Here is a 14,611-nt window from a genome sequence, read left to right as displayed (position 1 = left end):
TCTGGTTCAGATGTCACAGGGAGATAAAGCTGTGTGTCATCAGCATACTGCTGGCACTTGGCTCCATATAGATTTTGAACAACATTGGGGACAAGATGGTACCCTGCAAAACCCAGAAGCTCAATTGCCAAGGACAAGGGGTGGTCCACCGATTTTACTTTCTGAAATCAGCTCCGTAGGTAAGACCAAACCACTGTAATGAGTGCTTCCAATACCCAGCCCACAGAGTGGATCCAGGAAGATACTATGGTTGGTGGTATCAAAAGCCAATAAGAGATTGAGCAGAATTAACAGGATTGCACTCTCTGTTCCTGTCCTGGTAAAGGTCATCCATCAGGGTGACCAAGGCTGATTTGGTCCCATAACCAGGTCAAATCCCAGACTGGAATGGGTCTAAATAATCTTCCAAGAGAAGCTGCAGTTGCTCTGCCACAACCTTCTCACATACCTTGCCAAAGAAAGGGGTATCTGCGATTGGGAGGTGGTCTTCAAATTCCATTGGATCCAGAGTGGGTTTCTTCAGGAGTGGTCGCACAACTGCTTCCCTAAGGATAGTAATGCCCTTAATATAGGATTGTGCAATAGGAGTAAACTTGCATACAGGTGTGTATTTTAAGACTCACACATTTTTGTTCTTATCTTTTATCATCTACAATAACATACCAAGAAAGCTCATTTTTATTGAGAGTGTCACAAAATTACAGTTCACGCTTTGGCCCTTTTAAAAATAGTTGCTTGTAACAATAGCTTCCTTTCCTTTCCTTCCCCTCCATTGCATTCATGTTTGCTTTCTATGCTTTTGAATATTTTAATTCCAAGAACTGTCATTCCCCAAAGATCAGGGGGAAAGTGCATATTGAAACATTTATGACTATTAGTCAAGGAAAGATGGGATCAGTTCTATATTCCTTTTGTTAGTTTCCTTGTTAATCAGTGGCTTTGGTTCAAATCTTCACTAATAATAATTTCTTGATTGACAGTTGCAATTCAGACCTGATTCCCAGGGTCCATAGAAGTCTCATGATTCCCCTCCTCTCCACAGGCAGAAAGGAAGGCCTGCTGCAGAAGTTTTCCCTTGCCTAGTGGCTGAAATCTCTGTCATGGTGGCTGCACTGCTGTTGGTGCTCTGAGGGCAGCAATGGCAAAATGGGGATTTCTGGTGGTATGTCAGGGCGGATCAGGAGAGGTTTTGGTTTTTTGTTTCATTTCCCACTTGTATGCTGGACATGCTCTGGAACAGCGGTGGAAGGATCTATACCAATACTGCAGCTGGCATATTTTCCCTACATTTAGAACTAATGGGAGGGGGGGGATTAAAAATAGTGAGAAAAGAAGGGGGAGGAATAAAAAGTCCCCTCCCAAAAAAAACCTTCTGCCTTCTCTGGCATTAGCCCCACATAGCCTAGGAAATGGCAGTTCCTCTGCTGCCCCCACCCATCACTATAGGATTCCTCTGTAAATGTAAGTAGCAGCGTTTGGGGGCATTTTGTTCTTAATTTTATCTTTCTCCTTTCCCATTGTTAACAGTTAACACAAGGACTCTGTAGGTTTTGTAGGCTCCCCCCCCCAAAAAAAAGGATACAGTGTCAGGAGGGCCGTCTCTCTCTCTCTCTCTCTCTCTCTCTCTCTCTCTCTCTCTCTCTCTCTCTCTCGCTATGTGGATCTGACTGAAAAGTTTTGCAGTTGCAGAAATCACAGCAGCCATGTGTAGATTGCTCCATGTGATAACTGCGCGTGAATGTATGTCACTGTATGCATACATTGCACAGGTACTGAGAGCTGTGGCCAACTATGCTTTTTTTAGTGTATACAAACACAATATATTTGCCTGTGCAATCACAGCACATTGCAATCTACCTGCAGGTTTCACTATGACAGTTTCCTATGGGGACATACAGTGCTGGAAGCTGATAGTTGATGGCTATGAGAATGTCAATGCCGCCCCCTTCTCCAAAGCAAAACTCACTTAACTAGGAGCAATCCCAATTGAACTCAATGGGGTTTACTTCTGGGTAGATATATAGAATTTTATTGGAAGTAAACTAGTGTAACCATCTTTGAACCGCTTTCTCCTAGTTCCTTGGCCCATTCCAGTTTCCAAACCATTTTCTTCTACCTCTTCCTACTGCCAATGTGATCATTGCCCCATTCTATGGAGCATTCGAGGTGATGCAATCTGAGACTTCACACGATTTTCACAACACTGTTGTTCTTGTTTGTTTTTCTTACACTACATTTGTCCCAGTTTCTTGTCCATCAAGATGGCATCAGCAACGGTGACAGGGGCATTTGACACACTGCGAACACCTGGTGAAAGCAGGTGGTGCGACCTGTGCCTTAAACACGCTACTAGGACAGAGGAGAGGGAGAGGCGCAGCGGACGTTCTGTTCCAAAACCTTCACCACGTTGTCGTCGTTTTGAGAGGGTTTTACCCTTCACGGGAAGAAATAAACACGGCAATTTCAAGCCTCTCCCCAGCGACTTCCCGCCCCTTGGCGTATGTGTGTGGTCCCTTCCCTCTTTGTATCCTCACTTATAAGAGAGGGAATTCGTAGTGGAATGGGGTGGGGGCGAAATCGAGCGCCGCAGGAACAAAACAAAACAGACATCGAAGAACTGAACATCAGCGCAGAGACTCTGGAATGACCCCAGTGCGTACAGCAGGGGAGGGCTCATCTCTGTCCAGGCAAGCCCTGCCGCGTCGGCACGTAGCTCCCTCAAAGCCCCCCCCCCCGCCTCCAAGCACCGAGAAAGGTGCATAGGTGTGCGTGTGAATGAGAGTCTGAAAGAAAGAGAAAGCCACAGGAGAGCCCCTCAACTACAGGCCAAAGGGGAGCCTGAACGGCTGCAGCAATCAAATCCATCTCTCCATTTAACCGGCAGTAGTGGCTTTATTTATTTATTTTCGAGGGGACCACAGCAGGTTTTCCCAGCCGCTTGGCTCTTGCCCCTCCCTCCCGCCTTTCTTTCTCCCCCGCTGCCCGCCCCGCCCTCTCAAGGGTTCTGCCGCAGCTGCAGGAAGCCAAACCCCGCCCTATTGTCCCCGCGTGCGACCGGCTGGCTGGCTGGCGAGCGAGCGAGCGAGACTGGGCGCTCTCTCTCGGCAAGCCCATTGTCTGCACGGAGGCGCCGGCGGGAAGCGCGCGAGGAGCGAGGGCGCACGACCTATCTCCAGAGGCGCGCCTGCGCGCGCGCACGCACCCACATACACACACACACACACCCAGGCGAGCGAGCACAGCCGGGCAAGGAAGCGGCGCCCGGGCACGATGCAGGGCGCCAACAGCCGCTTTGCAGCTGCTGAGAGGCTCAGCCAAGCCCTGGCCCGGGTTCGGGACAGCTGTAGCTGCTGAACTGGGGGGGAAAGAGGCCGGGCCGGCTCTGGCGACTCCAACGCTGCCCTTTGGCCTGACAGGACGAGTATTTCCCCACATGGAGACGCTGAGCGCCGTGAGGGCGAAAGTCGGGGCCAGAAGCCCCGGGGGTTGCGAGGCGGCAGGAACCGGCGAGCCCCAACCCGCTCCTTCTTCGAGCCCTGCTGGCCGAGGTTCTCCCGCACCGCCGGATTCGCCGGCTTATAGACTCGAGGATCTGGAGACCCTGGCCACTGTGGGTGAGTGAGGCTGGGCTTCAGCCAATGAAAAACAAAGGAAGCGGTAGTAGAACGTACTCTGTCTCTCCCCCCACCCCACCGCCGCGCGCCGCCCCATGACCACCCACTCGGCTCGCGAGGCGTCTCTTATTTGAAAGGGACACCCTTTATTTTGGCGCCCCCCCTTCCCCGCAGCACACAGTGACGGATGGGTCTTCGTTCCGAGTGCCAAAGACCCCCTCCCCTCCCACCGCTCCCCTTCACAGTCCAGGTAGTGAAATCTATTCCTGCGGTGTCCCTTGCTTTTGGAAATCATGATCTGAGAGCCAAGGTAACAGGAGAACGGTTGCTACCGCTTGTCTTCCCCTGGGCACAGCCCCAAAGGATGTTGCCAGCTGCTAACACTGTGAAAGTGCAATCTCGTTATTTAGACCTGGCTTTTTTGATCTTCACACAAGTGTGTGCACCTTTACACTCTGGAATAATTGTTTGTGGATGCCTAGGCTCCCTCTCTGCCCTTAACGTTATTTAGCCTTGGTGTCTTCCTTCCTGTTTTGTTTTGTTTTTAAATTCAGAAAACTCCTGCTATACTTTTATCAGAGTGAACAGAATAAGTTTTTACAGATGTCAGTTGAAAAACTGACAGGTGCCTGCTGTGGCTTGAGAACCGCCAACCCCAATGTGAAAAAGCCTGATAATGTCTCTCTGTGTGTATGCAAGTGATCCAGAGTTTGCTTTTTTCCTTCTCCATGTTGGCATAAAGCTAAACCAGTTTTGTAAACAGTGTGTGGTCCTGTTTATCCTGGAGTACTACAAACTACTCTGAGTTTGCAGCCCACAAACGCTTTGAACAAAAATATTTGCATGTAAATTGCTTAGCGTCCTGGCGACTTCAGTGGGTGTTCAGCCTATTTAACTTAATAATAAGCTGTTTAAGCAGCTCATGAATCGCAGCCTTGTGTTGCAAAGAATTTTCGTACTTGTTCTCATCAGAGCTCCGTGAGAAGTCATTGTATTATTACTGTTAAGTTATCATAATGCTCATTGCTCTTCAGGTTTATTGGGAGTATTTGCTAAATGTGTGTGCTCTTCGTACAGTTCACATACAAATTCCATCCCAGCTCTTGTTAATATTAAACATGGTTTGTAATTGTGGGCTTGCTGTTCTGCTTAGCTACTCAGGTTTCATTATATCTTAAGCACTTTAGCATTGCTCACATGATGAGCTGGAATGTGTTTATATATTCCTTTAAAAATGCAGGTAATCTGTGGAATTTTAAATAGCGCCAGTGATAGGGGAGCCCTCCTCTTGGATATAGCCTTCTTTCCCAGAGGGATGTTTGTTTCTGATCTGCGTAGATGATGGTATTAACAGGTCTTGGCTGCAATGGAAGAGGAAGGAGAAAAGACAGAAAAGTAAATGGAATTATGGAAGTGCCATATGACACATGGGAAAATCAGACGTGGAATAGTTTTCAAGACAGGGCACATAATGAAATTGAGCTCTCCTTTTGGTTGGGTTCAAACCTTTTCAGACATGATCTTGTGCAGAAATATGAATTTACGAAGGCAAGGCTAGAGAGCCCCTGCTAAAAGTGAGCAGCTACTGTGGAAAAAGAGAGAAAGAGTGAATGAGAGGGAGGGATAGAGAACATATGATTGGGAATTGCCACTAGGCCTTGGGCCCTGCACTGAAGAACACTGCCCTATATGTACATAGGCTCACTTCAGTTAATTAGTGGCCATTAAGTCGGAGGCAGAGCCTACCATGTTGTTGACACTCTTCCCCCCCCCCCCCGTCCTATCCCGCCTACAGATGTTAATATCTGTATAGAATAATTTCTTAAAAGGGCTATATCAGCCTAGCATTTAATAACTAACCTGGTCAACATAGAGGACAAGTATTTTCTTGTAAGTGAGTGAGCAGGCTGGTAGCAAAGGCATGGATCTGTCCATCTCTCTTCTGTCCGTCCACTATATTACCAAATAGCTAAGAGGCTAATGCCTGTGTTTCCAGAGAAGAGAGCTTCCTGTTCTCTATGGCCAACATGGAAGCACAGGCTAGTCACTCTTGTGGGCTTATTTACAATGCTGGGCTAAAATTGTCCACCTATAGCTTTTGGGAAGTTATTTTGGGTTTTGCACATTCAGAAAAAAAAAGGCTTCGGACAAAAATGGAAAAAATATGTTTCTTTCTGAATTTTTCTGGGGTTTTTTTTGGGCCATCACATCTCTAGTTACAAATCCTTGAGTCAAGGGATAAGAATTTAACCATCAGCAAAACCAGAGTTGGTCAGAGTAATTGTTTATTCGTTCAGTCGTTTCCGACTCTTCGTGACTTCATGGACCAGCCCACGCCAGAGCTTTCTGTCGGCTGTTTTTTTTTTCCCCTGATTTTTTTTTTAAAAAATGAAGGAAAAAATGTATTATGGAATGTTTTATTTTAGTATGATGAATAAAATGTTTAAGAAAAGGTGTTCATATATTTACTTCTCCAAATGATTTCCGAAAACTATGTACAATATCAGATTATTACAATTTCTGTGCACCAAGGACTAGCAAATCCTAAATTGCAAACTGAGACTGCAACTCTCAAATGCAAGAGTGAGATGCATTTCTGCCCCTAGGGGACACTGCCATTGAAGCAGAGACTGAAACTGATAGTGATAGCTATAGCTCAGAAAATGAGACTGCTTAAATTTCATGCATATTCATTGAACCTTGGTTCCCTCCCCCTTTTTCTCAGTTCTTTTTTTTCAGAATAGGTGCTTTATGTCTGCTGGACACTGTGGAGGACTAGTGGATACATAAATATTTTTTTAAATTTTTCTGAAAATTTCCATCCGTCCATCTCCCGGAAATGTTACATCTCTATTTGTGACCTGACTTGGTTTGCCTACAAGTATAAATTTCAAACTAAGATGAACCTGAGTGGTTGGTATGGAGGTGTGAGCTGTTCTGTGTTGCCTCCTCTTGTATCTCTTTTTCCATATGTGTTGAACAATAAGCCAAGAGGCAAACATGTTTCTGGTTCCTACAGACAGTGCTGTGGGTTCACGTCCCATTAATTTATTTTGTCACCAGATGAGGAAAGAATGAGCAGTATTAGTGGAACTGCCTGTCTTTTCTTATTAATCTTGAGGAAATTTAGAATGGGTTAATTACATTGTTTGATAATTTCCTGTGTAAGAGCTGGGTTGATATTTCAGTTGGAGCAGTAATGCTGAACATTGCAAAAAGTTATTCAAAAAAATTGTAATGACAACAGTCCCCTTTCACATGCTATATTTAAGAAAGGAATACACACACTGAAAGGAGTCCCCAGCGTCATGTGGCTTCCCTGGCCCAATCCCTTGATGCCCACTTATGAGACCTGGACATCTCAGCTCAGTTGCTTGTGCCTAACGTGTGGACATTGTGGGGTGAGGCTGATGAAGCTGACCATGTTGAAGATGAGATAGCAGTATGGTCTCACAGCCCTTATCAATGCCTAGAGCGCCTTCACGTGTATAATGTATGAATGGGCTTATGCATTTATATTCCCTTGTTAAAAATGCTGTCATGTTCTCCCCCCCCCCCGACCCAAATAGTTTAATTTAATGTTTCAGCATAGAGTGAGAGCTAATATTGATACTTAAAAATAAATACATAGACACAATCAGCTCTTTGAATGTAAATGAAAAACAACGAATACATTTTTGGAGAAGGGGTGCAAAATGAGTATTTTTCTGACAAACTTTTACAATTCTGTATGCTTGTTTATGCTGGAAAGGATATGAATTCAATTCTTTTTCAATATGGTTCTGCCTGCATTTGAAGCTGCTCATGTTTGCAACCATGTCTTAAGTTTTGGTTTATTAATACCTATTTTTTCTTTAAATACATCAGACAAGTTCTTTTGTCTATTGTTTTGAATGAATACGTGAGTAAATGTCTGCAATTGTATCCCTTTCACTGTACAACTGGGGAACCATTCTTTTGAATTAGAGTTTTCATCTTTGATTCTGCGAACACCTGGGGTTTCTTTCATTGATATTAAAAACATTGAATTCTCCCAAAAAATTGAATTCTGCTTGCATTCAGTATAGCGTACGCCATAGGTGCATTCATTTTAATGCTCTAGATTCTAATGTTTGAATCTAACATTCTAGCAATCATTCATTTGCTAATTAGGCTCTGGGCCAGTTTGCACAACATGGCTGGCTGAAGCTGGACATCTGTGGCTGCAGTTTTGATTGTGCAATTCTCGATTGGCCCGATTGGAGTAGCACTGTGTCATCTGAACTTATCATCTTGGGTTATTTGAAGGTTAAGCAACCCTTGTTTAACACATAGTGCAAATTGTGTGTTAAGTAAGTGTTATTTAACCCTTGAATAACCCTTGATACAGGGTTCGGATGACATGGCACAATCCCTGATCGGTGGTTGCACAATCAAAAAGATTGCAGCATGCACCTGGCATATTGCAGCATGCACCTGGGTCTATATGTATTTGTGAATGTATAAGAGGTTTTTTAAAAAGGCATACTAAAATTAATCTGCACAAAAATTCTAATCCCTTTTAAGTGACTATTTTCATCTAAAGTTCGGGATTTATCTTCAAATATTGTCATTGTTTACATTTCTTTCTAATCGGTGTAACACTTGAACTGAATACAAATGGTGTGTGTGTGCTTTCCTCAGTTTCTGAGAAAACCGATATCAGGAAGGGGTGCCTTTGAGCATGTCCAGAGTTTGGCCTCTCAAAGACATTCTGTTGTAACTAGTTATGATTTTAAAACCACACATGGCAGGTGGGAGGAGGCACCGCAAATGGATGCAGCCCATTTATGTGGGTTGTTTCCTTTTATGTGGAATTGGGTTGACTGACTTTAGGGATCACAATGGCCACCAAAGGCCAGTAAGTTTGGCCTCCTATGCAAGGTATGCTGGGAGTTCTGCCCAAGGCATGCTGAAAATTGTAGGCGTAAACCTAGGTTTTTTAATTAAATTCTTAAAAAATACTTACATCCCAAACTTAATGTTTTTAGATTTTTTCTGATCCATTTACACAAAGACCTCTCTGGGTGAACAGCATTAAAGTAGCACCATATGTGGAAGTGGGTAGACATTTCCGGACATACGTGACACACACACACACTCTTTCCGTTTTATAGGTAAAATGCTTCCCTGGGGGTAAGCCCTGTTGAACAAGGTGGGATTTATTTCTGAGTAAAAATGTGTAGGATTGCACTATAAATCTGTGACATCACCAGTAGCTGTCATGGTGATAGCAGAATGTTCTTTTAATATAGGTTAATATAAGAATAGAGAGAGGCAGCCACATCTAGGCATCATGTTAAGCTGATTCTGAATGAGCAAGCATACCGATGTACACTGCTCAATTTCTCTCCCTCTTGGCTCCTACTGTCAGCAGGAGTCACTAAACAAGTGAGATACTCTTCCATTCATGGTTTGTTTAGTGGTGAAGTCCCAACAAGCCAGAGTCATAAGCTTAGGTTAGGACTTCCCAGTTCAGAGTTCACACTAAACAAACCATTGGCAAAGAGTTCCTGGTGTTTTTAGCTGCTCCTGCTGGTAGGAAGAACCAACTGGGAAGTAATCAAGTAGCATGCACCAGCACACTTGTTCATTCACAATGAACCAGACATGGCATCTCAATGTGGCCCATGGATTGGCCACTCCTAGAGGCAGTTTGTTGATATCCCATAGACTTTACTGGGTTTGAACCAGCCTAAGTGTGCTAGATTTCAGACTTTATCTCAAGAAATAAAGACTCAATTGTCATGCAGGCATTCCTGTGAATAACAAGGAAATTAAAATTTGGCTGCTACAATACTTCTTAAGGATACTTTTAAATTATGAATTGGGTGATTGTTTCAGCTTTAGCAATAAGACAGATAGATTGAATCTCCACATCATACTGCATAGTGTACTATACTAAAAAGTGCTGTAGAAAGTGGAAGGGAGAGAGTACAAGGATAGATGAGTTGAAAATGAATTCCTATAGCTTTTTGTTTGCCCATCCATTTCCAATGTAGTTAACGTTTCAGTTAATAGAAATAGCTCCTTTTGGTTTGTACTGAGCGGAGTCCTCTAGCACATAAGGATAGGCTGTGCCATGTCTCACTTTGCAACAGGAATTGCGGAAGGTGAGACACTTGCTGCTGATTACCTTTTCCTAAGCCTTCTGTGAAGTGGGAGAAAGATCTGGCCCTCCTCTGATAATCCTACATCAGAGATGGGGAATGTGTTTTAGACTGCAACTCCCATTATCCCTCCCTATTGGCTATGCTTGCTAGAGTTGCAGTCCAGCACATCTAGAGGGACACATTTTCCCAACTCTGCCCCTATACCCACTGGCAGTGGTCTTGTATGACGTCTCATTGAGCTTTTGGAGAAGCTAGAAGCAACATAAGTTTCTCACGCCAGTCTTAAGCCGAGTGCAAAATAAGAGAAGACCTTGCTCCAGGTCTCCCCTGGTGGCCATAATTAAGGTCTGGTATAAAGTTACTGACTAAATGCATGTATTGGCATAGTACAATTTAGACGACCATTTTTTCTCCTGCAAGGTAGGGAAAATGGGTCTTTTCAATGGGTCATAGATGTGGCTGAACCTTGTTTCCTTTGATGTCCTTCAGTGTCTGCTGTCCTCCTCAAATTCCAGCCTCAGTGCAAGCTCTCCTGCTGCCTGAGGTGGGAGAGCACACATGCTGCCATATCATGCTCCCTTTCCTTCACTGTGTGTGGCTGCCCACTACCTCCTTCCCTTGTTGGGTGCCTCCAACCCCTTCTGCTGGTCTTGTTGCACTTTTTCCACCCATTGCCTTGTCATGTGATCCCTTGCCCCACCCATTCCCCATCACATGCATCCTTGCCCTTCCCTCGTTGCATGCACCCCTTCCCTCATTGTGACCCCCTTCTTCTTGACACCCCCACCCTACCTTTACTGCTGCTACATCAACTCTCAGAAGAAGTGGCTGGTGTAGCTCTCAGAAGAGCCTTCCCACTTGCCATCTGGATCCTGCTAAGGGGATCCCCTCAATGAAACAGAGGGTTGGGAAGCTGCTCCAGACAGCCCTGCTGGCCTTGCTGTCCCACTGTGGCCAATGCTGTGGCAGGAGAGCAGCTGGCTTAGCTCTCTGGAGTGCCCGTTGGAGGAGGAGGGGACAGTGACAGCAGGTCCTCCTGGCCGAGGCTGGAAGTGGGAGGAGCAGCATAATTCTGTCTATTTTCTGTGCTTGGTCCAACTTTCTTGATACTATTAGCTAATGCTTTGTGTGTTTGTTTTTAGATTTGCCTGTCCCTATGTTTGCAAAGTGCATTGTAATATTACGTTTAAGGTGTCATGACCCCTTTCCACCTGCATTGCTTTGCTGTACTGACATTATGAAGGGCATTGTAAGAGTTGGATCAGGTTGCTGACTGCTTAGATGCATAAGCCAAACCTTTGATTCTCAGACACAAAACTATGCATTTCTTTGAAGATGTGTGTTGTCTTTAAATACATTTGTGTAAGTGATCCTTTAAAACAAATAGTTCACTTTTTTAAAAAGAAGTGCCACCTTCCCCAAATTGGATCAGGCCCAAAGCAGTGACAAAGGATTAACCCCACCACCTATCAACCTCTTACACTGGGTCTTGATCAGGATTAGGCCTCCTGTACTTACTTTAGAGTGAAAAATAGTAAGTCCAAATGAAAAGGTGTTGGAATGTGTTTACATCACATACTTCTTAATAACACCTTTTGGATGCAATGGTCTTGGAGCTGTAGTGTTACAGGTTTTTTTAGTCTTTTTTTTTAAAAAAAAAAAGACTGCATTTTTAGTTGATGGTACTTTTAAGCAAGTACTTTTGAGAGTGAAGAGTTATTGCAAAGGAGACTCAAGGGAGAAAAATGATTACTAACCAAATAACTTTGTTCCTTGGGAAAAACATAATTGCATAGCATGTGTATAAGATAGAGGAGTGAAGAGTTTCTAATACTGTGGGGATGTAACTTTTCTTCAACAGGAAGCTGGCTTATTTATAGCCTCATCCTATTTTTGATAGTTGAGATAGTGAGTTGTATCCTTCCCTTTTTCTCTTTCTGTCTTAAAATCTGCAGAGTCATATTAAAAATTCTGAAATTAGTTTTATTTCTTAATGTCACTTGTCACAGTTTCATGATTCAAAAAATGGAAACATAATTTTCTCTCTCGATACTTATTTGGAAAACTCATGTATAAATTAGAACCCAAGTATTTGAATTGAACTGGATATTTGAGAAATTACTGGAATTTTCATGGGTGGAATATAAATGTTGAAAAACTTTATTTTTACTTTTGTAAAAAACCAGATGTTACAAGTAAATTAAGTGCTTTAATTCTGATGCCTCTCTGGTGGTGATGATGATGATGCAAGACTGGGGTTGTGCTAATTTTTATCAACAGTGAAATCCTGTGCATGTCTACTCAGAAGTAAGCTCTGTTATGGTTAAAGAAACCTATTATGGTCTGTAGGATTGCAGGCTAAGGGTATTTGCTTGAAATTAGTTCTCCTTCATTGCCTATGTAGTTGATACTGCTCAAGGCACCTATGCTTTATAAAGAGTTTTTGGCTGTATGGCATACTTTCCCTTGAAGTATACCCAAAACAATGAAAGGTGAAAAGATTTGAATTAGGTAAGCAGGACACCACTTTCAGTGTATGAAAATTAGAATATTGTAAAATGTTTTATTATTCCTAACCTGATTTTTTTAAAAGGAAACTTCAACTGTTAATTCTTTTAAATATTCTGTGTACAGTGGTGTGGACAATATACAGAATAGTTGTTAAGATATTAGGAATTATTATTTTTATCATTAAATAAAATTGGTACAGATGTTGAAATGATAATTTAAAATGGAATAGTCTCACTGTGCATTGGTAGTAGAAATAGATGAGGCTACAGTGTCATATTGCTTTCTGAGCCAATACTCCTTAACTTAGTAAAAAGGTGACCCGGGAGACATGATAGAGTTGTATAAAATTATGCATGGACATGGAGACATTTTCATCCAATCCTCCTAATACTAGAAGCCAGAGTCTTCCAGTGAAGCTGAATTGAGGACAAATAAAAGGAAATACTTCTTTACACCATGAGAAGCATCTATAGAATTTACTGCCATTTAGGTTTGTAGTAATGGCCATAAACCTGAATGATTTAAAGGGGGATTAGACGTTATTATTATTATTATTATTATTATTATTATTATTATTTCCTGCCTTTTGCCCAATGCTGGGCCTCAAGGTGGCATCACAAAATTTAAAACATATACATTAAAAACCTATAAATAGAGATTTTAAAAAGTTAAAAGTATATTAAACATATTCCAATATTTAAAGATTTAAAATGACAATTTTTAAAAGTCCGTGATATGAACAACATGTCTGTCAACAGGAGGTATTCATGATGGCTAGATATTACCTCCCATATCAGAAGCAGTATGCCTCACAATACCAGTTGTTGTGTGGAAAAGAAAAGGGAAGATACTGTTGAGCTCTTGCCCTGCCTGTGGTCTTCCCATGGGCATCTGGCTGGCTGTTGTGTGAACAGAATGCTGGACTAGATAGGCCCTTGGTTTGATCAAGCATAGCTTTTCTTATATTCTTATGCCATAGTTAGAATCAACCTGTAATTCTCATTTATTTCAATAAATGTCCTGGCCCGCCGCTCTGACCATGTCACTCCGCTTCTGAAATCTCTTCATTGGCTTCCAATTCACTCCAGAATCCAATATAAACTTCTCCTGTTGACCTTCAAAGCTTTTCACGGTCTAGCTCCTGCCTATCTCTCCTCTCTCATCTCACACTATTGCCCCGCTCGTGCTCTTCGCTCCTCTGATGCCATGCTTCTCACCTGCCCAAGGACCTCCACGTCCCTTACTCGGCTTCGTCCTTTTTCCTCTGCTGCCCCTCATGCCTGGAACGCTCTTCCAGAACACTTGAGAACTACCAACTCAATCACAGCTTTTAAAACTCAGCTAAAAACTTTTCTTTTCCCTATAGCTTTTAAACATTGAGTTTGTTCTGACTCTATACTGTTAGCTTCACCCTACCCGGTGCCTGTTTACACTTCCCTGTGCCTGTTTGCATTCTCTTTCCCTCCTTATTGTTTACTACAACTTTATTAGATTGTAAGCCTATGTGGCAGGGTCTTGCTATTTACTGTGTGGTCTGTGCAGCACCTTGTACATCGATAGTGCTATATAAATAAATAAATAATAATAATAATAATAATAATAATAATAATAATAATAATAATGGTCCAATTCATCCATAACTAAACCAATAGTGGGCAATTTGTGGTCCTCCAGATGTTTTGATCTACAACTCTAATCATCCCTCACCATTGGCTAAGCTGGCTAGGACTGATGAGAGTTGCAGGCAAAAACATCTGGAGGCTGCAAGTTGCCCATCCCTGTGATAAACCATGGTTTTAATGCTATGTCCACGAGCTGCAATTAACCCAAGCAAGACTCTACTTACCCCCACCCCATCCCCGAACTGCAGAAGAGTTTAGTTTCTCTTTCCCTGAATCAGTTTGTGTTGAACAGACAAGGGATTATCATTTATAACAAATTCTGGTTAGTTTAACAAGAAAGCTGCAGGAAAAATGGGACTCATCTACACCAAGCAGGATATTCCACAATGAAAGTAGTATATAAAAGTCAGGAGCCTTTTATATACCTGCAGTACTGCTTTATAGTGGTACTGAAGTGCACAGAATACGGTTGGGACCCATGACACATCTACAGCAAGCAGGATATAACACTATGAAAGTGGTGTATGGTATGTGTCATGGTCCCTAACAGTTGTCAGTGCACTTCAGTCCTGCTATAAAGCAGTAGTGTGGCTCCTGCCTTTCATATACCGCTTTCATATTGGAATATCCTGCTTGGTGTAGATGAGCCCATAGTTTGAGTTTGGCTTGTTCTAAAATTGACCAACATTTGTAATAAACTTTGATTCTTGGTCTGGATGATATCACAAGTTGA

At 42.8% G+C, this 14,611-nt stretch overlaps 1 protein-coding gene across 1 annotated transcript in view; it reads left to right on the top strand.

Moving 5' to 3' along the window:
* The first annotated feature begins 3,374 nt into the window (after window positions 1-3,374).
* PRKX (protein kinase cAMP-dependent X-linked catalytic subunit) overlaps window positions 3,375-14,611 on the top strand; it is a 75,067-nt gene continuing 63,830 nt past the window's right edge. Inside the window, exon 1 of the mRNA XM_063127518.1 lies at window positions 3,375-3,614. Within this exon, the coding sequence (XP_062983588.1) occupies window positions 3,434-3,614 (181 nt within the window). The 5' untranslated portion in view covers window positions 3,375-3,433. The remainder of the gene's footprint in view (window positions 3,615-14,611) is intronic.

The sequence above is a fragment of the Elgaria multicarinata genome, chromosome 5 (genome assembly GCF_023053635.1).
Source record: "Elgaria multicarinata webbii isolate HBS135686 ecotype San Diego chromosome 5, rElgMul1.1.pri, whole genome shotgun sequence".
Taxonomy (NCBI): domain Eukaryota; kingdom Metazoa; phylum Chordata; class Lepidosauria; order Squamata; family Anguidae; genus Elgaria; species Elgaria multicarinata.
This window is presented reverse-complemented; position numbering and strand designations above follow the sequence as displayed.